At 38.9% G+C, this 23077-nt stretch overlaps 1 protein-coding gene across 9 annotated transcripts in view; it reads left to right on the forward strand.

The window, feature by feature from the left end:
* DLGAP1 (DLG associated protein 1) overlaps positions 1 to 23077 on the forward strand; it is a 391290-nt gene that overhangs the window by 258705 nt on the left and 109508 nt on the right. For all 9 annotated transcript variants that reach the window (XM_040695516.2, XM_015282557.4, XM_015282556.4 and 6 more), the window contains one exon: positions 7192 to 7406. In XM_040695516.2, the coding sequence (XP_040551450.1) occupies positions 7192 to 7406 (215 nt within the window). The remainder of the gene's footprint in view (positions 1 to 7191; positions 7407 to 23077) is intronic.

The raw sequence follows: 23077 nt of genomic DNA on the forward strand, positions 1-23077 counted from the left end.
GCCATTTCCCCTTGTCCTACCATAGTGACTTCTGAGAGATACATATTTGTCTTACCAAAGGCTAAGCAATATGAGGTGCATGTAAGAATGTAAGATAGTGTGAGAGCTTTGATAGCTCAGGGCATCCAGAGATAGTCTTTAAATTGTTGCTGAGTATTTCATGCAAATAAGTTTCTGTCTAATTTTGCATTAATGACATAATCTCAACCTGTTGATGATTTTTTTATGGGGAAATCTTGTAGATATCTTGGACTCTACCAATTCACTTCCCAGAAGATATGAGTCAAGACCATGACCTTGATTCAATATCCACTGAGATGGTGTTGCAGAGCAGAGGTGACAGTTTGGTGTTACTGAGAAGATGTACTCTTAAGACCTGAAACCAGTAAAATTTCCCTAGAATTGATAAACAGCTTCTAACCCAGATATATTTCACTGCAGTAATCCAAAAGAAAACATAGTGAAAGTTTCAGTGAAGTCTGGCCACTGTATACTAATATGAGACAGAAGCTAATAGTCAGCTGGTGATGGTAGGTTAACTGCATTACTTAACAATTGTTCCCTGTGAGAGCATAACATTAGCAAAGCATCGGAGATGATCCAATTCTAGTCAATCAACAGAAACAACAGCAGGGCTTTTTCTCTCAAAATACTCTCTCCATCTCATCTGTTTCTCTTCCAAGGATTCAGATTCAGCAACATGTTCTCCCATCCATAAGCCAATTTCTTGCCAGGTGATAGTGGGCTTGTAATCATATGTCGTAAAAGAAAGGTAAAATGACATCTCATTTAACAATTTTTTTTGGTGCAAGCTAGTCAGTGTATGCAGGTGCTGAAGTGATTGGAAAGAGAGGTGATTGATTCCAAAGAAGGTGTCTAGTGGTGAAAGAACATTTCTTCATTCTAGTCGTGGAAAGTGTCCCTTGAAGGACTGGAATTAATGTTAGCAGTCATTCTGCAGGTTCCTGCTGTCCTTGGGAGAGGAGCTTTATCTCATTATAGCCAACTGCCCTGAAAGGAAAGCTGGAAGCTGCAACTGAAAGCTTCAGGGGTTTTGAGAAAGATGAAATATGAGTATCACTGAAGTAGTTTTAATTCAGAGCCTAAACTCAGTCTGTATGAGCTTCAGTTTCCCTTAGATAATAGCGTCTGTAGCTGTTGTTTGGCGTTCTTTCTGCAGAATATGTTTGAGGGAGGCAAAGTTGGAAAGTCCTTGGCTGTAGTCAGTGTGTCCACGTGGCTCTCTTTACTGTTGATTGGATTTTTGCATGTAAAACAGGAGGAGAAAATTAATTTTTGAGTCCAGTTGTGGTTGTTTTGTGCAGGAGACACATTTCATAAGACAGGCTGTGAATCAGATTATTGAGCTAGTAATAAAGAAAGCTTTTGATGAATGAAAATTACAGACTGTAAAAACAATTGGAGAAGTTTTTCTATGAGGATTCATACTGACTTTTCAAATTAACATTAAAGGAACTAAGATCCCAGTTCTTCACAGCACTCATCCAGGTTTGATCCAAATTGTGGGCACTCAAGACCGAGGAAGTAATGTTCTATTCAAGGCAGGCCATTAATACTCTTCATATAAAACTAAATTAAATGAATTTATAATAGAACTGTACTGCTGAAATCATACAAACTAAATCAGAAGTTGCTGCAGATACTGAAAATATTAAATTTATCCTAACTGGAAGCAACCTCCCTATCTTCCTTTTGGAAAAGTCTTGAAACTTGCTAAATACATACTGTTCTTTAAGGCTTGCAACACTTCATTTACATTTTATGTACAGTTATTTTTAATGCATGCACATTGATAGACTGAAATGCTGCTTACCTTTATTGGCCTGATTAATTCAATATTTACAAGTGCTAGGAATAGGCTTAGTAAGAGGAAGATGGCAATTGAAACTTCCATAGCAAGGCACAGAAGAAGGATAATAACAGCTAGGGAAACCAAATTGCAGGAGGTTGAAAATCTGCACTGAGCAGTCATGAAGCATTGTTCTTTAGTCGCGTGATTTCATTTCATTAAGTATTTGCATACTAATAGAAAGCTAAAGTTACAAGTCTACTGCTGTGAGTGATGGTTAGCCACTCCCTTCCAGTCCTTGTGTTTACTTCTGTAGTCATCCCCATTTCTTTGGCAAAGCACGGGGAGAAGCCTTAATGCTTTCAGCTGCAATAAACCAAATCAAACTACAAATCAATAATGAACTTAATTTGCTATAGAGACAGTCAGTTTGCTATTTCATCCAATAAGGTAAGCTAATAACAATTCTCGGGAAATAAAAAAAAAGAGCGTAAGAAAAAAGGAAAACAGATATTCTTTAGAGCTTGAATATAACGTGGTTTTTTTAATCTTTGTCCTTATGTGCTAGGTTTATTTCACATACCACCAAGTGTGAGCTTCTGCGGTGAATGTCTGAAAACTGTGGGGCCAGTATACCTATTTGATTAGTTTCTTTATTCAGGGACTTAGATTAGCCATTAGGGAAAGAAAAACGAAAAATAAAAAATAAAAAGCTTAAAGGAATTGGTCAGTGATTTCAGCTGGGACAGAGTTGATTTTTCAATCTAATCTGGCTAGTGACAAAGTGAGACCACTTCCAGAGGACCATAAGTTCAGTTAAACAGCAGAACAGATAACCAATACACTGAATGAGGGTGAATCCAGGTAAGATATTGGCTGGTGGCAGCATGTTTATCTGCATACTCTTTTCTGTTTACAAAACTTATCTGTCATTGAATCAAGAGTATATAGTCAAACTCAGTTTTCATATTTGTAACAACCATTTTGTTTCTACATGCCTATTGGAGAACTGAAGTCATAATTTTCAGTAGGTTGCCTGGCTCAGTGGCTATTGCTGTATATTTTGTGTCTTTCAAGTAATACAGGTTTTCTGTTTCACTGGGCTTTTTTGTATAATTAAAGCACACTCTTGATTTTTAGATTTGCAAAGAAATAATTGTATATGATCTTAAAGACCAGAATGAAACATTTCCAGGATGTCTTTTACTTCAGCAGTGTGAATAATAATAGTTCTATTTTAGTAAAAAACAATGATGTTCATTGTTAGATCTGAGTTTAGTTCTTCCCCTTTTTTCATCAGAGTAGAAACAATCATACGAGTGATGCTTCTGCTTGATATTCTGATACTGAAAAAAATGAGATTGCCAAGTTAATTGGATAACACAATTTTCTTAAAAGCATGAAACAGCTTTATCTCAGGTGTGTCAATCTTAATGCCATTAATCCTCTGAGGCAGCTGTTACCATGCATATGCACTTGCATGCAGCATAGTGTGTGACCTTGCAAAATATAATAGCGGCCATTCAAACAAAGTAAGAACCTGTGGGAAAATCTCTGCAGACCTCCTGAGTGAAAAAATGGAAAGGAGTTGAAGACTGACATAGGTAATTCCTCCAGTGTTTTTCTAGCTCAGCAGAAGGAAATGTGCTACAGTATGTTTAGTACCATATATACAGAAACTGAATGAAAGAAATAACATGATCAATTTTATTTTCTTAATTAGTATTTCAAAGAGGGTTTTATTTTTTTCTTCTATCCCATGATGCAAATGCTTTACTGTTGACAGTAAATTGCATTGCCTACTGTAACCTGCTACAGCCATTCATACTGCCACCAAAGAAAGCAGTTCCGAAAATCAGGTTAATTCTTTTAGCAAGTATTGCTCAAGGTATTTGTCTGTAGACACAGAAATATAAAAATATTGGCATTATTTTATGTCTCTAGTTTCTAAACTTTATATAATAAACTTTATTTTTCTAAACTTTATGATAACTTATAGTTTCTATAGAAATGGCTACAATAAGAAATGCTGAGCTTTAAGAGTTGTTTGTCCTACCCAAGAAATAAACAGATAGTGCTTTAAGATCCCTTCATACAAAGCACTGTAACTGTTAATAGTCAAGTCAAAGATCAACTATTCTAAAACTTGCATTTCTTTACCTTACCAGTGCTCTCATACAGTTACACTGTGGTTCACTGTTTTCTCCTACTCCATTTTCTGAAATAAGAGTTTCTAACTCTTGTGAAAATGAAATAAAAGAGGAGTTGGGTCCACATTTCTTTCCCTACTATTCCTTTAAATACTGAAACCTTATCAGGGGAAAAAGAAAACAAACAAGAAATGCTGAACCTCAAATATCCTCATATCTGCAATAATGCTGGGTGAACTGTTTACTGATATAGCAGACCCCTCATTCCAGCCCACCTTTGGGATCAAATTTCCATTACTGTGTTTTGCTTCACCTTTCCCTAGGCAAGTAAGGTAGTTGTGCAAACACTCTGACTTCCTCAATGTTGAAACTCAGATTAGAAGCATATCTGGGTTGATATTTTAGGCTGTTCTCTAACTCTGGGTCCTTTTCCTAGTTATAGCCACTTTTTTCACCCATACAGGATTTACCCTTAAAACCATCATATGGTAGTGAAACTCGGGTTGCATTTGTATAATTTTCTTCTTTTCTTGTACATGCAAGCAACTTTTAGTATACAAAACAGACTGTGCATTTGTGGCACTGCCTGAGACTGCTTTGCTCCTGCTCTCTTTTTGGACAGTTCAGGCTTTTTTCTCCAGCTAGAGTGCTTAAAAGGCAGAAGAGCTACTGAAATGATAGTGTGCTGTTATTTATAAGCTGCCCTACTTCCCTGAGCAAGCAGAACTCAAACTGGAGACTTCCTCCTGATCATCTCATACAATTTGTGCAGCTAGGGGCTTTAAAGCTCATCACAGGGCACTTCTATCTATCTGCAGGGTGTGTGCGTGTGTAAATTTTTGTGGCAAATTCATTGCAAACCGCTTTCAAAACATGGCCTGTTGTATCTAAATCCTTTTGAGAAGCTTTGGGATTAAAAGTAATGTACTTTTCTATGGGATTATTGATAACAGAACTTATGAATTTCAGAGTTATCGTGCCCACAGAAGCTATATCTCATCAGTACTGCAGCTATAAACTACAGCACTAAATTTATTTGGTTGTCTGTAATGTAATACAACTACAAGTGTTCACCTTGTCTGAATTATGGGTGCTGTGTGAGCACTGTAACTTTATTTCCTCTGGCTTTTGCTCTGTTAAGGATACCAACCCTAATGTCATACTAACACACTTTATTTGCCACATTAAAGACTGATTCACAAATTTCTCTTAATGAGAAATAGCACAAATCTTTAACTAAAGCATAATGAATAAAAACATTAAACAGATAAAAGTACATGTCCTCTGAGAAGTCATGGATTCTCTATTATACTCTTACTTGGCCATGAAATACCTTCCTGAAAAGTGATTGGATTTCAAGTCCTGACTGAAGGCCAATCACTTCATCAGAATGTCAGCAAAGCTTGGTTTTTCTGTTATCTCACTTCTTGTATGAGTGATTTGAAAAGCCAAGGCTGACAAGCAGGAGCTGTAGGCTCCTAAGTGTATATGGGGGCTGTTACAAATACAGATTGAATTTCCTTTGTTTGCTGATGCTGTAGGCCTAGAACCAATGCAAGAATCAGTGCTAGAGGATAAGTGCAAAATGTTCCATGCTCTTGTATGTGAAAAATCAAAACCACTACCAAGTACTATATCCATTTGCACACTGCAAAGATGCGCACATTGAATAAGGGCACCATCAGCTTTCCAGATCTGAGGACTAGACGTAAACTCAAAAGTCATAGAGGTAAAACATTGCATATGTCTTTCTACTTGAAAAGGAAATTTATCAAGGGTGTATATTCAATCCTCCAATGTGCTCTGAAAATACCTTATGCTCTGTCTGTAGACTTTAGAGAGTTCAGAGTCTTCCCATTACTAGAAGGATATTTTAAATGATCTTTAGTGTATTTATTCAATTATTTGGTCAATTATAATCATTAATAAGCCCATGAATACTTAGAGGCATCCATTTTTTTTTCTTTGTTTACAGAGTGGGTTTTTTTTTTTTTTTGGATTACAGTTTCTGTGCGAATAGTTTGAATTTGCTGCCATAAAATATGACCCAGTAAAATTTGAAAGGAATTGCAGCCTCTGGAGTTTTATGTTTGTAGTGGGTATCAACAACCAAGCTGTTAGCAAACGGTTCAGTATTTCACATATAAACATGCTGGTGTGTAAATGCTATGGCTGAAGATTATGAAGCAATGGATACACAAGATATTCACTAGAAGTTAAATGTTGTTGCTCATAGAAAAAAACATATAGTGATTAACTTGGTAAGTGTTAATATTTATAAACTGTAGGACAAATTTTTAAAACCCAGATTTGAGGCTGTTTAATATAGATTATCAGAAAAGTGGCAAACAAATGTAAAGTCAAAACCAGTATTATTTAAATCAAACATAAAATATATTTACCTCAGAAATGCTTTTTCAGTTTCACCTTTACTATTAAAAAAGGTTCTGAGAAATAACTTGAGGACAAATTTTCAGGAGCCCTGCTCTACAGTATGCTATTTCTGCTGTTGCAGAAAAGGGAAAGGTCTTGGTTTGTGATGGACAGAAGCCTCAGAAGCAATGGAAGGGAGAGGATTGGTGGGCAAAAGAACTGTGGTCTTGGGTTGTCCCCTGCTGTGTCCCTAAATCTCGTGAACACACATACCCAGTGTTTCAGATTTCCACCGCAAAGAATGGGCAATACAAACTTCAGATCAAGAGGAATATTGAATATAAGTAAACAAAAGAAAAAGAAAAGAACAGAGAGTTGTATGACTCAGATATTCAGACTAATGTAATTCAAAAAGAGGATCCGTACACACTGATGAGGGTCTAGTTAATCTAATTATGCTATAGAAGTAATAGTATTATAACTTCACAGTTGCAAGCCTAATTTTGTGATTCTTGAGACACAGTGACTTGAAGTGTGTCTTGAACCAAAAGTCAGTCTGATGTGTTTGAATTCACATCTGAAAAGACTGCAATTTAAATTCATATTTCATCCTTTTGTGCTTCATCAAGAATACCCTGATCTAGTTTGCAAATCCTTTGAATGAAAATGGTAGTTGCCAAATTAAAATAGGGATCCTCCACTGCAAGTGGCATTCCTCAGTTAAATGGAACTGAAGATGGGCCAATGTCCGTGTGAATTTTCATAATGTTTATGTGGTATCTTAGCATGATCAAATCTTGCTGTGAAACTGCATCAGGGAGAAGTATACTAATAAGAGTATTGGGTTTATAACTGCAGGTTCCTCAAGATGAATGGTCTGGATACACTCCACGAGGCAAAGATGATGAGATTCCCTGCCGGCGGATGCGTAGTGGCAGTTACATCAAAGCCATGGGGGATGATGACAGTGGAGACTCAGACACAAGTCCGAAGCCATCTCCAAAGATTGCTGCACGGAGAGAGAGCTATCTCAAGGCCACCCAGCCGTCCCTTACAGAGCTCACTACCCTCAAGTAAGTCAGTCTTATCCTACATTATATAAAGCTCTTCATTAAGACATATATTGTCTGCTCATCTTTGATTCTGCTATTCACTTCTGGACACCAGTTAAAGAAAGTGTGATCATAATTACCTTTGGTTAGAGGGTAGACTTGGCCATGTATTTCAATGTTATTTTTCAAAGGGACCCAACTGCCTGCACTTTTACTTTGCAAAGTATTTCAGCCTGTTAGTACTAACTGAAGATGCTCAAGTGTGTACAATAGGTCTGTTCTTTGAATACTTTGCTGAATTACAGCTTACACCTGCAGAAGCTTTATGTAACTGTGTGTTTATATATATTCAACATGAATACATGAAAAATTAGCTCAAAGCTAGTCTTCGCAACTCATCAGAGGGTATCTGACAGTTAATTAAAAAGGACAATGGCCTTCTGAAAATAGATAAATCTGTGGTTTCCTCTCGTCAGTCCATTCGGAATTGCACTGTTTATTTGGTGGAAAAATATAAACAAAACTGAAATGCCTTCAATTATTTATAAAAGCTTAGTCAACATCAAAGAAGAATTTATGGGTTTTACGTCATGTTGTACTTTATTTCATTGAATCCTTTCAAAAGAATCCAAATTCTCATGAAAATTGCATGAATCAACAGTTTTGGTATTAGTGTTTTCTTTTAAATGATTCTAAAATGGAGAGCTCCCCTAAAGCAATAAAATAAATTACATCCATTTAAAAAAAAAAAAAAAGTGTGGAATTAAAGCAACAATTGTTTCTGTCTGTCATCTGCAAAAATTTGCAGTGAATCATAGTTCACCGAACCAAAAATAACCTAATTTTAGTACAACATGCCTAAGGCTGTATCTTTAAAATGGAAACAAAAAGAGCTGTATCTCTTCTAGTATCCATGATTAGAGACAAAAGACTCCTTCTGCATTTCCCTCATTAATTTCCTCTCCTTCCTTGTCCTCCTCTACCCCATAATTTTCCCTGAGATCTTATCTGAGTAAAAGATTGTAGAGGAAAGCATTTGATCCTTGTTAAGAATGTCAGGCTCTTGACATCAGTGATGAATAGACCAGAAGACCACACCAAACTTATTCCAGCTCCCTGTGGCAGCCTGCCTATCTCTGGGGAAGATGATAATTGTGTCTGCTCTGTGTTTTTCATTTGTGTTGAGAGGAGAAAGTGGTCTCATTTTCTGCAGGGATTTTCATGAATTTGGCAGAGGTTGTTCAAGGGATCCAGCAACTCCTCTCATCATCCAACAGACTTTATCTTACCATTCCCTGAGCCAAAACTGCCCCTCTGCGATTAGTTACCAGCCAGCACAGAATCACCTAGAAAGGTGAACATAAACATTAGGTAGCACAAACTCCACAAAGCCTTGCTTTATACATAGACATGCCATGAGGACTGAACTTTATCCATCCTGAGACCGCAGAAAAATATGTTCCATAGTTCTGTATTATAGTACAATCAATTACAATGATTTGCTCCTGGTCATTTCTGTCCTATCTGCAAAAGAATATGGAAGTATTAAAAAAAAAAAATACGTCTTGCACACCAATGTTCACCCACAAAGGATGTTAGATCAGAGGGGCTAGCTAGGCAGCAGAAGGTTTGGGTTTAGCTTTGAAGTCATTGTAATTCTGCAAAGTGCTTCTGTGTCCTTTAATCCATTCCTATTCAGGAAAGCTTTTAGGAATGTGCTTTAATTTAAGCTGCACTTAGTAAAAATCATGTAAGTTTAAAGGAGCTACAGTGTAAATTTCAGGACAGTGGAGGTAAGGGGGAAATGGTAGTAAAACAAAAAAGAGGACAAAACAAGAAGTAACTTCTCTTTTTGAATGACTTTTCAACATAAATTGGCATGAGGTATAATTATTTCTTTTAATCTGGGATGATAATTTATCAAAGTGTTTCCTGGGAACTCTTTCCACTTTTAGCAACAAATTGTAATACGTAATTATGTATTGCTTTTATTCCTTTCTGCTGAACATTTTAATTTGTTGGATGTTCTTGTTGTTGTTTTGTTTTGTATTTTCTTTTTGTGAGAAGTAGCCAAGAACTCTCTCTGGGAATCGAAGCCTTCTGTTAAGCTAGGTCTTGATTGATTGATTGATTGATTGATTGATTGATTTTGCAGACTTATTCACAACTTCCTAGTTGCATGACTTGACCTTGACCTAGAGAGGCTTGTTTATTAGTACCGGGAATACACTGATTATTCTGAGAGTTGTGATAGAGTTGTGCTATCTTGTCTTCCAGAGACTAAATTAGGGTCCCTAACTCACTGAATATAGGCCATCAAGCAATTGTGTAATGTGCAGTAGCAAGTTACTTACTTGACTTACTGTTGACTTGAGCTCAATTAGCACCTGAATTAGAGCTTAATGGGAATGAGCTGAAAGTTACTCTGTTCAGCAGACATTTAAACAGACACTTTATAGACACTAGTGGCCTTTCTATCTGACCTGCAAGACATTACTAACAATTTAAAGTTGAGTGGTATTCATTTTTTTTTTCACTACCTTTCTTCTGTCTTGTGAAACTGGTGGTTTCTTCAGTGATAATTGTGATAATCCATCTGCATTTCTTTCTGCTATTCTGTTCTTATTATTGCAGTCTCCTGTACAACAGGTAGTAAGCTGCACTTTCATGTTTGGCAGGAAAATGACTGAAGAACATGTCCTCTTTTAATTTCACTGTTGTTTTTGAAAGGATTTTTCATCTTGCAGGACTTCTCTCTGAGTCTAATATTGGTCTCACAACCCACGCTGTTCCTCCCACCTACCTACCTACCATTGCTTGTGTGCCTACTCTTCTAAGAAAGGATTTTCATTATTACCAATGTTTCTTTTTATATAAGGAATAACTTCTGAACAGAACAATCAGGTCATATCCCCTTTACATAATATACATTTATTTTCCTGTTTTTCGCTGAGGTTTTTTTCTTCCTACGCTTTACAATCTCCCTCCTACAATATTCCTCCCATGCCATGGTTTCCATGTGGTTGCAGCACAAATCAAATGCTATGGTACCATTCTGAATAAAGCACAGCTTGCTATGATCTTGAAATGCACACCTCCGCTGCTGCACTCTCATTATCCTACCAGGAAGCAGGCAGTCTTTTCTCTCTTTGCTGGCAGTATCCTCCGAGAGTTTAATCTTTCACAGTCCAGATAAACTGATCCAGTTGGAAGGAAAAGAAAAAAAAAGTGCCATTTTCTTGCCTATTCCTGAAAGACAGCAGAAATTTATCTTGCATTTGTAGGCAGATAGAAAGAGCAGTTTGCTAACTTCTCAAGAAGATTCAGTCAGCGGATAACTGACATTTCTATTATGGCTGAGCTTCATTCAGGACTTACTGCTTCACAATCTTTATGTACCTTGGTCATGTTTAGCCCAGTTTTCAGCAGGGGGGAGGGGGGGGAAGGGTATACAGTTATATTACCTTTTCACATGCCAATATCTCCTTTCCACTTCCCAGTGCCTCTTGAATCTATTGGCTAACTTTAGTCAAGTCTATTAAAGACTCAAGATAGGAAGTTCCAGTAAACTTTATAAAGATTTGTAGCTGCATAAGATGAACACCTGCAGTCATCTCCTAGAATCACCCAAAAGTGTAAAGAGCGAGTAGTAGCTGGTGAGTCAGCCCAAAGCAAAGATGGATGGCAGTACTTTCCTACCTTAAAAGATGAGATATATGGAAAGAACTGGAAAACTCTGAGGATAAAAGGTCTAAGAGATGTATCCTGTTACCATAGTTTTCCTGCTTCATTCTGCCATCTATGATTGAGCAACCCATCTGATGGATGAGGAAAAGGCTGTTGATGTAGTCTCCCTAGATTTTAGCAAAGACTGTGACACTGTCTCCCACAGTATTCTCCTGGAGAAGCTGGCTGCCCAGGAAGGTGGTGGAGTCACCGCCCCTGGAGGTATTTAATGAAAGGACAGATGTGGTACTTAGGGACATGGTTTAGTAGGTGATATTGGTGGTGAGTGGAGGGTTGGACTTGATGTTCTTAGAGGTCTTTTCCAACCTTAGTGATTCTATGATTATATATGGCTTTATGCTTGCTTTTTTTTTCACCCATGGTACAGAATTTGTCTGTGTAAGTTCCATTGTAGCTGCCTCTCTTCTTATGACTTATTCCTTCACAGATGAGTGATACTTAGAATAAGCCAACCAATTCCTGACCTTAAAGCTGATCAGAAACTTTCCAAAGCTGATATATTACAAAATAAGTGTGCATATATGCATAGGTCACTCTGAAAGTAATGCCTTATATTTGTTTCCATGGAAACTACAACAGATACAAAGAGCAAAATAACACTGTTTAATGGAGCAAATTCTCAGATATAAAATGTTATTTTTCAATATAAGTATCACCATTAGCTATGCATTTTTGCCAGCAGTGAACAAGAGCCTACATGCCACACTCAAAATTTCTGCACCAATGGAGGTGACCCACAGTATTACAGCTGCTAGATAGTGCTACTGCTGGGAAAACATTGCCCACACAGTCCTTCTTTCATCATCCTGAACAGATGGAAGTCAGAAGGTGCCAAATCTGAACTATACTGTGGGTGTGGTGGTATAGTCCAGCTAAGATTCTGACTGTTCCACGGTCTTCAAAGTGATATAGGGCTGACATTATTATCCTATTGCAAGAGAAAGGTTGTCTTCTTCTCTGGCCTGACTTTCCAAGTTTGAGCCTTCAGCTTAGTCAACATCATGATGTAGCAGTCAGAGTTAATACTGTGTCTGGGCTGCAGGAATTCCACAATGATCACCCCTTCCCTATTCCAAAGACAATGTACATCACTTAAATTGCTGAGGGCTTCATCTTGAACTTTTTCTTTTATGGGGAATTGACATGTCACCACTCCATGGACTGCTGTTTTGACTCTGGCTCATAGCAGTGACACCACATGTCGTTACTGGTAATGATGAGATTGAAGGAACTTCACCCTTGGCCTTGTATTTGTTCAGTAGGTCCTGACAAACTTGCATACAGTACTCTTTCTGTTCTTGCGTGAGCACAGTGGGACCACTTGGTGCAAACTTTACAATATTCAAATGTTGCCACCATTGTTGACCAACCAACACAATGAAGGTGATGTTCAGCTCTGAACAATTCCCTGGTCTCAATCTCCTGATTCATGCAGATGAGCTGACTGAAACATTCATCACTTTGTGTTGTGACACAGAATATGGCTTATCTTTCACACTGCTGTCACCACTGCTGAAACACACCATCCACTGCTTCACTGTGCTCACACCAACTGGTTGGTCTCCATAAAACATTCAGCAAGTATCAATTAATGTCAGTGACCGCAGTTTTTTCTGCATGGAGGAGTTTAATTCCACACCTTTGCTTCAACCACTCTACCTTGTCAGACACCATTGTGTCAGACTGCCCCTCTGCTGCCATCTGTCACATGATGACAAAATGTAATATAATATTGGCAGGAAGGTTCAACCTCTACTGCCATACCACCAACATCTGCCTCTGATATGGTCCAACTTGTTAATGTAAGAGGAATTACTTTCAGAGTAGTCCTTGTGTGTGTGTGTGTGTGTGTGTATATATATAAAATAAAAAAAAAATTGTAATCTCAAAGCTCACGGATACTTTTGCCTCAGTGGTAATTTATGGAGGTTAGGAGAGAGGTGGTATGCACACATGGGCACATTAATTTAGCCTGATGGGAAGGTAGAGTGCATCGTCTGCACTGAGTGAAATAAAGGTGAAATTGCGTAATGTCTGTATTCAAACATGATGCTAGGACTAATCTGAATGAAAGGATAAGAAGAGGTCAAAAAGCTTTTTACCCTATAGACCCAGCAAGTGGAATGACTCATGGCAAGGATATTGTTAAATGTTCAGCTCATAACTAGAGATCATTCTATCTTTGATTTTCCTGGTGATACAACAAATGTAGATGTCTTCATGGATTCATAAACTGAAATATACAGCTCTCGGGAAACTATGGAATAACATAAACTCTAGAGATGACTCTCCCACTTTCTCAACTTTACTAAAATGCTGCCCTTGGGAAATGTCTGTACTGAGGGTAATGAAACAGAGTGTAAGGATAACTGTAGCATGACACACTGGCTAGATTATTCTGGCATTCAAACAAATTGAAGGTGTGTCAGATGTCCATACACAACACTACAGCATACAGCATCACATACATTCTTAGGTATGAAGAACATCTTGATCTTTGGAATTAAGTCATGTTTACTTTAAGGTGCATGTACATTACTTAAAAATATACCTAGAAAAAAAAAAAGTGTCATATAAACAAAAGCATACTTTTTTTTTCTTTAAACAGAGGTGCTGTCCTCATTCTGCTAAAATAATGAAAATATCTCATTAACTTCAGTGGCCCAAATCACAGAGAAGAGGAAGGAGAGGGAAAATGTGAGGGGATGCAATATCCCCATCTTCCTTATGATTGATATTTTTAGACACACACAGGGAAGCTTGTTAATTTTCTTTCCTGTTGAATAATGTCCAGTTAGGGAACAATGAGTTTCCTAATTAGTACAATAAGTCTGATGAATGTTTTTATTAGTTTTACAATATGTTTCCAGTAAAGTGTGTTTCATTGTTTCATGTCGCAGTCTCTTTCATTTTCATCAGACCTTTAGCTAGGAATAAACTCATCTCCTTCCAGCATTTCTTATATTTGCTTGCTTGAAGCAGGAATTTTGGGGATTTCCCGTGAAAGAGGCTGGAAGAACTCCGCGAGCTCTGGATGCTCAGTTGAAGTAACAGTATTCTGGAATTACTGTTGCTCTAGGTAGCAACATCTGCAGCCCACAGTCACTGATGCATGAGATACTACTCAGCTTTTTATATGTGTTATTGCAATCTTTTCTCTCATCTCTCCAGAAGCTAGGGAGATGCTTTCTTGCTTTTCATGCTCATGCATCAGGTATGATTAAGGTCACTAAATAATTTATAAGTCAGAAGAAAATTTGAAGGCAAGATAATTTAAAAAAAAACGCATTTATTTAAAAGTAGCAGGTGAGCATAGCTCTGGATCCAGTCATTTCCTTACAGTATCTGATGTCTGTTTTGTATATATTTAAGAAGCAGAGGATAATTATGGAAACTGCACTTTTATTGAAGGAACTTAGAGAAATATTGGACTTTTGGCAATAGGAAGATAACAGCAATAATAATAACAAAAATAATAACTTTCAACTGATGGATATATAGAGCATGTTCAGTTGGTTAATACTTGGTGTATCAGTGATGGATATGTGAAAATGCTTTTGCCCCAGAGCAGCATCCCTTCTGGGCTTTGTGTCCCCTCACACAAACCAGACCTCCTAGAGGTGAAAGAGATAGTGTTTATTTAACTGGTGCCTCAAGTAAGGTATTACCCGAGAGGCTGATGTAGTCACTTCGTTACTGTCATCATGGCTCTCCAGGCTGGAGGGAATGCTTATGGAATTATGTCCCATCATCTGCAAGAATATCAGGTAAACATTTTTTTTAATAAATAAGATTAATTCTTCCCCTCTTGGCTTTAAATTTTCTCTCAGGAAGTGTGTGAACAAGCTTCCAGGAAACGTGTAGAGCAAGTTGGTGCATACACATGAGGGATTTGTGTACAGCTACTTACTGTGAGAACACTTGTTCAAATTAGAGAACATAACACATAGTGTCTGACTTATCTGAAAAAGTAATGAGCACCTCAATTCCAACACTAGTATGAGGGCTGCTCTGAAAGTAATGCTTCCTATGTTATTATGTTCACCCACAACATCACAGGAGGATTTTGGTGGTATGGCAGTTGAGGTTGAACCTTCCCACCAATGTGCCATTACATTTTATTGCTGTGTGACAGATGGCAGCAGAGGGGCAGTCTGACAGAATGGTGTCTTACATGGAAGTACACATGAAGCAAAGGGGTGCCATTGGATTCTTCCATATGGAAAAAATGGCACCCAGGGACATTCATCAACACTTGCTGAACATTTATGGAGACCAACCTGTTGATGTAAGCACAGTGAGGAAGTGGGTGATGCATTTCAGCAGTGGCAACAGTGGGTCACCTCTGCTGATGCAGATATCTATGAGCATGGCATGCAGGCTCTTGTTAATTACTGGTGAAAATGCACAGCTAATGGTGGTGATTATGTTGAAAAATAGCATTTTTTAGCCCAGAATTTGCTCTATCAAATAGAGTTATTGTGTTCTTTGTATCTGTTGTACATTCCATAGAAATAAATAGGAAGCATTACTTTTGGAAAACAACCTATGTGTATTTTTCATTTGAAATGAAAGCTTTGTGATTAATCCATACAATAAAAAGGAAAATAATATTCAATAAATTTAAATAATAAATACATTAAATATCTGTAAACTGTTGGATAACCATATTTATGCTATTCACTTAGTTCTAGTGAAAGGGCATTTAGAGCTTCTTCTGGGATTATCATTTAATATTCCCATGTGCCTGAAGAGCAGTTTAAATAAGAGAGGAACAGTCTCAAACTCTTCCTCAAATCCAAATTCCTGATGAAATTTTGCAGCCTGTTTTTCTAAGCTAAGTGTTGGTTCCCTGTTTAGATTCACTGTAAAGCTTGTATGGTTGCTGCCAGTCACTGTAAAGTGCTTCTTCCTCAGAGACCCCTGCAGAGAGGAATAATCACTTCCCTGCTCCTGCTGGCCACACTATTTCTGACAAAGCCAGTATGCCATTGGTCTTCCTGGCCCCCTTGGCACACTGCTGGCTCATGTTCAGCTGAGCACTGATCAACACCCCCAGGTCTGCTTCTTCCACACAGTCTTCTAACCACTTTGCCCCAAGCCTATAGCTTGCCTGGGGTTGCTGTGAACAAAGTGAAGGACCCGGCACTTGGCCTTGTTGAACATCATCCCATTGGCCTCAGCCCAGCAATCCAGTCTGACCAGATCCCTCTGTAGGGCCTTCCTACTCTCAAGCATATTGACACTTCCCCTCAACTTGATATCATCTGCAAACTTACTGAGGGTGCAATCAATCCCCTCGTCCAGGTCATCAATAAAGATACTGAATAGAACCAGACCCAACACTAACTCCTGGGGAGCACCACTCATGACCAGTCACCAGCTGGATTTAACTACACTCACCACCACTCTCTGGGCCTGCCCATCCAGCCAGCTCTTTACCCAGCAAAGAGTGTACCTGTCCAAGCCAGGGGCTGTCAGCTTCTCTGGGAGAATGCTGTGGGAGTGTCAAAGTCTTTGCTAAAATCTTGGTAGACTATTATTGGCCTTTCCCTCATCCACTAGGCTGGTCACCCGCTCGATAGAAAGAAAGGAGGTTGGTCAAACAGGACCTGTTTTTCATCAACCCACGTTGGCTGAGCCTTGTCCCACACGTGCTGTGTGATCACACTATAGATGATCTGCTCCATATCCTTTCCTGGCACCAAGGTCAGGCTGATGGGCCTGTAGTTCCCTGGACTGTTTTTACACCCCTTCTTGTAGATGGGAGTCATACTGGCAAGCTACCAGTCCTCTAGGACCTCTGCAGATGACCAGGATTGCTGATAGATGGTGCAAAGCAGCTTGGCAGTCACATCCATCAGTTCCCTCATTACCCTCAGGTGAATCCCATCCGACCCCATGGACTTGTGACAGTTTAGATGGAGTAGTAGGTCTCAAACTGTTTCCATCTGAATCATGGGGAGTCCCCACTCCCAACTTCAAAGTCAGTGCGTAGAGTACCCTGAGGATAATTGGTCTGACTTTTAATAACAGATGTAGAGAAGGCATTGATAACCTCAGCCTTTTCCTGATGATCACCTTACTTGCAGAAACAAAAATCTTTGTTCTGTATCTGCTCATCTGGCTTAGCTTCTGTACGAGAACTGTTAGGTCAGGGCTTGAGCTGGTGATGGAGCACCTGGTGAAGGGTTGTGCGTGAGCACAGGCACATTGTTTGTACCTGTGCTCCCTGTGTGCCCAGAAGGGGTGGACCCAGGGTGGAGCCATGCTGGGCTCATATAAGGGCCCAACACTGAAAGGAGAATATTTCTTGGGCCTAGGCTGCTTCATGAGAAGAAGTACTGTGTGGTTAGACAGCTTTTTTATCAGTTGGGTGTGTTCTACTCTTTCTTCTACATATGACTATTGGCCTGCCCACAAATGCTTTACCTGGTATTGCCAAGAACCTGTCAGAACTGATTTTGCTTCTTTGTGAGCACAACAGCTTCACACAACATTTTGCTTTATTCTAAACGTGGTTACAGTTAAAAAGAGGACTTCCAGTTTTTTAGCTTCTTTCAGTTAACTCCTCTAAGATTTTGTTCATTTTAGAGCAAATGATTCAAGCCCATCCCCTCATCTGTTTCATAAGTCAATCTCTTGCTATACTTTATGGGTATAATGGGCACCTTGAGGGCTTACTTTCAGAAACCATAATCAGTGAACCAAGATGTGCTTTTCAGTCATCTCTTTCAGGGTGTAGTTTTTATGTACCCTCCGTGTAGATGTACAAAATAGGTTTTGTTTACTTCCTGCCCTACTTCTGCCCACCTACTGAAAAAGCTGCCTCAGAAAGAAAATTAATCATATCCAGTGGGGACAGGAGAAGGAATGCTGCCTCAGACTGCAAAGACATAAGCAAGCTAGATGTTAGAAAAATTTTTGTAATGGTAATGATAGTTAAGAGCTGGAGTGGATTGCCAAGAGAAATCACTTCACTGGACATCTTGAAGAATAGGTTAGAAAATGTCTGTCAGGAATAATTTAGGTATTGCTAATCTCGCTCTAGGGTAGAAGGAGGGACCAAATGATCCCATGAAGTCCCCTCCAGACCAATCTTATATGATTCTATTTTTCTCAGGCTACTGAATATATCCAGTATCATCATTCTTACTTCCTTTCTTTAACTTATTTTTTTGAATATATAGATAAAAACCCTCATCAGGACCAAACTATTCCTGCTGGCCTACTGTTGGATAGTAAATATAGATATCCTACCCACAGCAGCACTGCACAATTCTTTAATGCATTCTAAATGTTATTTCATTGTTAGCATTTTGAAATCACGTTGTGCATGCTGCCAGCCATACCATGCTTGGATCTCAGTATGTGATCTTGTACTATCTGGTTTAGTTTACTAAGGGGAGCTCAGCTGATGTATTAAACCTGCCATGCAGAAAATGCACAGGCATAAAAAGAGATATGCACTTGCACAGAATTCAGCGTGGAGTCCTTAATGTCCAACATAACAAGACAAGTAAACGGACAATGATAATGAAGTCAATTATTCATGATAATTTTCTGTTCTGATCAGCTAGAAGTGCGCTGTTCTTCTACCATGAAATGTTGGAGCCCCTTGAGATTAAAAATAGAACAATTTAAAATAGTGTATTTTTGGTTTAGTTTTAATGTGAAATTGCAAGAGGAACAGTAGCATGTTTCTTCTGCTGACTAATGCTTTGGTATCTTCTGCCAGCTTGCATTGTGTTGAGGTGAGAGAGAGACATGGAAGCGAGTAATGGTTCTGTCCTCACAAATAGAAGAAACTATTAGTAAGTCATGCCAATTCTCAGCCTTTTGTTTCTCACACTTTCTTGTGTTTGTTTTACTCTTAAGATGGAGTAACTTTCAGCTCATTTCAGTAGTGTTCTGCTAGTTTGGGTGCAGTGCAGGGGAAGGCTGGAGGCAGCCCATTGGCCCCTAGCAGCCCAGGTGCCGAAGCAGGGCACCATCAAATACCAGTCTGCTCCCACGTGAATAAAAGCTCTCCTGATGAGTTGTGACCTTTTTAGATCCCTCCTCCTCCTTACTGAGTTGCAAATCTTTTCTGGAGGAGATAAATTAGGGAAAACACTTCAAGGCTTTCTTACGTTGTGCTTGTTCTCTTAATCATTGCTTGCCACAAAGATACAGAAACATAATATGATCACTGCTACTGCCATTTACTGATATGAAAAATTATTTTTCTTGAAAACACCGTTGTATCAGCTACCAAGTTGCTGTGAGGGATTTCTGTGATGGCAGCTGCAGCTGAGTTGCATGGCAATTCCCAGCTCCCCTCTGCTACCCTGGCAGCATGTGCCCCAGCTGCCAGCAGCTTGGCCTGAAGCAATGCCAGGGACTGCAGAAAGCACTAACTTGTTCTGTCACCCATGAATGCCTGCAGCAATATCCAGAGCACCCAAATCCTTCCTTCTATTTCCCTGGCAGCCATACTTGTTTTGTGCCTGCACAGCTCTGCACTGTGACGGTGATGTATCATGATGAAGGCAAGCTCAAGATCTTTCAGGGCTAGTCCATAAATCTTTCCTGTTTTACATCTGTCAATTGCTATTGCAAATCTGCTCTAAGCCTTCATTACTTTTACAGTTGAAACTGAAAATCTCCCTTTGAAAGATACTCCTCTGTGGGCCAGTCACCAGAATATTCTTAGTTATTACTTATGGCTTCATCACACAAAATAGGCATAAATTAGTAGATTAAAAAGACAGAAGTTTGTTAAAACTCCTTTAATAGTTAATGTTTATTATGGTCTACATGACAAAAATTTAAAAAGGTAATAGAATGCAAAATAATACAAGTCTCACTTCATTTATTATTTATGCTCCTTGCTTTTGAAAACTTAAAAATACTACTTTATTTTAACCACATTTGGAGAAAAAATTTCCTTCTAAACATGGCGTAAGTCTCAGAACCTCAGGTAACACTGATTTTACTACTGATATTACTGATATACTGATTTTACACTGATATAACTACTGTAGGTGAAATGGTGTCAACCAATGAGGTCAAAAGAGTCAGGACTTCATCTCACAGTACTTATTTCTATAGTGGTGATAGAAATTGTATTTATAAAAGCTGGAATTTCAGTGGTGGAGGTGTTACTTTTTGACTTTGAAAAGGTCATTTACCTTATCCTGGTGATGTGTAGTCAACGTGGCATTCCCCCATCCTCCTGAAGTGGTAGTCAAAGATGTTAAAAACTGCAGAAATGTTGGCATTGTCTAGTCAGAGGGGCCCAATCTAAATGTCTGGTCATCAATTTGACTGTTGCAGAATCTTTTGGCCTCATATAAGTCACATGACTCTAAGAGCTGTGAGACAACAGTGCTTTGGCAGAGATTTGTTGCTCAGACTCGCTTGAAATTCTGGTGAGTCAGGCTGTGCCTCTGCAGTTGTTCAGTCATCAACTGTTGGGTAGAATGTAATTTCTGGCATACCAGTAACTCTGCCTATTTACTTTTCTGAGATTGTTTGATTTGTGGCACAAATTGATTGCTGTTTGCTTGTGAATAACAAAGGAATTTGAACTGATAAGGTGTGGATGATGTCATATTCATGTTAGACTGATAAGAGTTGGAATGAGTGTTAGCGTTGTGATATTATTTCTGTTGTCCTTTTCCTTCTTTTCCTTACTCCTGGTTTTTTTTTGTTTGTTTGTTTTTGTTTGTTTGTTTGTTTTGTTCTTTGGTTTTTTTTAAGTAATTCCTTAATAATTCTGAATCATGATCCTCAGTAATGAGATAAGTGTCCACCCTCAATTATAAGCCAAGGTGTGCAGGAAGAATACTATATTTAGACTCACTGTCCTCTCACACAACAAAACAACTTTCTGACTGCATAGGAACTGTTGAGTCATGGCCTGAACCACTGGTTGATCACCTGAGGCAAGCACTGAGTCAGCCGCAGGAGCACAGGTGAAGGCAATTCACCTGTGTGACTGGAAGGGGTGGAGCCTGGATCCACCTCTCATAGACCTCCCTTTGTAAGGGCTGATTGCCACTGGGGAAGGGTCTTTTTCTGGAAATTGCTCCCTTTAGAGTTCTTCTGTGAGCCGAGGAGGACATGGGTTAGCACATCCATTTATTTTTGATTATCTCTTTTCACCGTGATAATCCTTCTAGTTATACGACCTGTAAAATACCAGCCTAACCACACCACTCTGATAATTGTACATCTGTTGACTGTACACTGACTATCAACCATTTCTCTATTTCTACCTTCATACGGATTATTTCTTTTTCAACATATTTCATACCTTTGAAAATAAAAATGGTGTAGCATGCATTTATTATATTTCTGGTCTTACTCATGCTAAGACTTTCTTCACTAGTGATTTGATTATTAACCTTTTTCACTTGTCCTGTTACTAATATCGCCACTGGGAGTCTTCCACGGGTCTTTAGTCCTGCAGTTTCCAGGCCCCAACCAGAGCTGCTCTGCTGCTAACACTCCTGCAGTCTTCTCTCTGTATGCATTTATTGACCAGAGGCATGCAGTTTGCACTGAAAAAAATGGCTCTGCCTGTCTTTATTTCATGGCTCTACACACAGTGGCTAGTTTCACTGAGTTAGCTGTCTTTGGAGTTATTTTTTGGGCAACTGGGTCTACTGCCCTTGCTCGTGACCAATGACCAAGCAAGTCCTTGTGCAGTCCTGGTGAAAAATCATGAACTGGCTCTCTCCTATCATCTCTAATTGTCCTTTCTTCAGATTCATTATACCTTTGTGAGGACTCTGGTATCTGCCTGTGTGTTTTGCCTCCGACAAAAGACTGACTAGTCCTTGTGTTCCACTGAAATTACATGTTACAGCTGTATTTCCTGCCATTCTTCTTGCAAGCAGGATGTCCACATAAGGGTAGTCCGTTAATTAATTAATTCCCTTAGGGGAAACAACCCAAAGAACAGCAAAATGATCAATTTTGAAGTCATACAAAGCCTCAATCACCTGAAAAGCTGTTTGTTTAAAAACAGGGCAGTAGTTTTGATGTTGATGTTACAGACATTGTTAGTCTTTTGGGTATGTTTTCAGATTTTGTTTTGTTATGTACTTTCTTAGATGATGTATGTAGTAGACAGTAGCGATAAATAACACATAGATAAAGAATCTTTATTTGTAAGAAGTGTAGGGTGAAACAAAATAGACCTGAGATGGATGCCACTCCTCTGCCTTAACACTGGGCTGCCCAATGACCCCAGCATAGGCCTGAGACAGAGCTTTGGAAAGCATCTCACCCCTGGACAGAGTAGGCAAAGCACTCCAAATCTACACTAAGCTTGATGCTTGTTTTTTTTTTTTTAATTATTATTTTTATTCTGAAGCATGAGACTTAGTAGGAATATGACACAGAAAAATGATTGTGAGGCTGTTTCTCATAATGTTCTTGAGAATGCTAGGCAACTAGGATCTGAATCTTCAGTGTGCTGTTTACAAGTCTCAAGTGTAGCATACAAAATCTGAGCTCTGGAGGGTGTGCTGGCTGTTATTTTTTATCTCTGAGAAAGTACATGTGGAGTTCTAAATGTCGGCCTCCTACCCAACACAACTGGATGATAACCTTAGCCATGAATTAATCAGGCTGCTTGTTAAAAACATTATGTTGCCAGCATTCTTCCAAGTTTTTTGTGTTTTTGGTTTTTTTTTTTCAATTCAGGCAAATCTAACAGCTTCTTCTGCCTTGAAATGATACACTAAGGTTAATTATAGCTCTGGAACACCCTAAGGTATGGTTTGGCTGCTTGGGTACGAGAAGAGCGTAAGCAGTGCACCTGGAGAGGGATCTTGACTTGCAGTGTTCATGTAGGCGTGAGAAGAGCCAAACAAGCACATTGCCCGGTATTCATCAAGGTGCTTGGGGAGAGCCCCATCACACTGCATGAGGCAGAAGCTGCATCTTCCATG

This window comes from Gallus gallus, chromosome 2 (genome assembly GCF_016699485.2).
Source record: "Gallus gallus isolate bGalGal1 chromosome 2, bGalGal1.mat.broiler.GRCg7b, whole genome shotgun sequence".
NCBI lineage: Eukaryota > Metazoa > Chordata > Aves > Galliformes > Phasianidae > Gallus > Gallus gallus.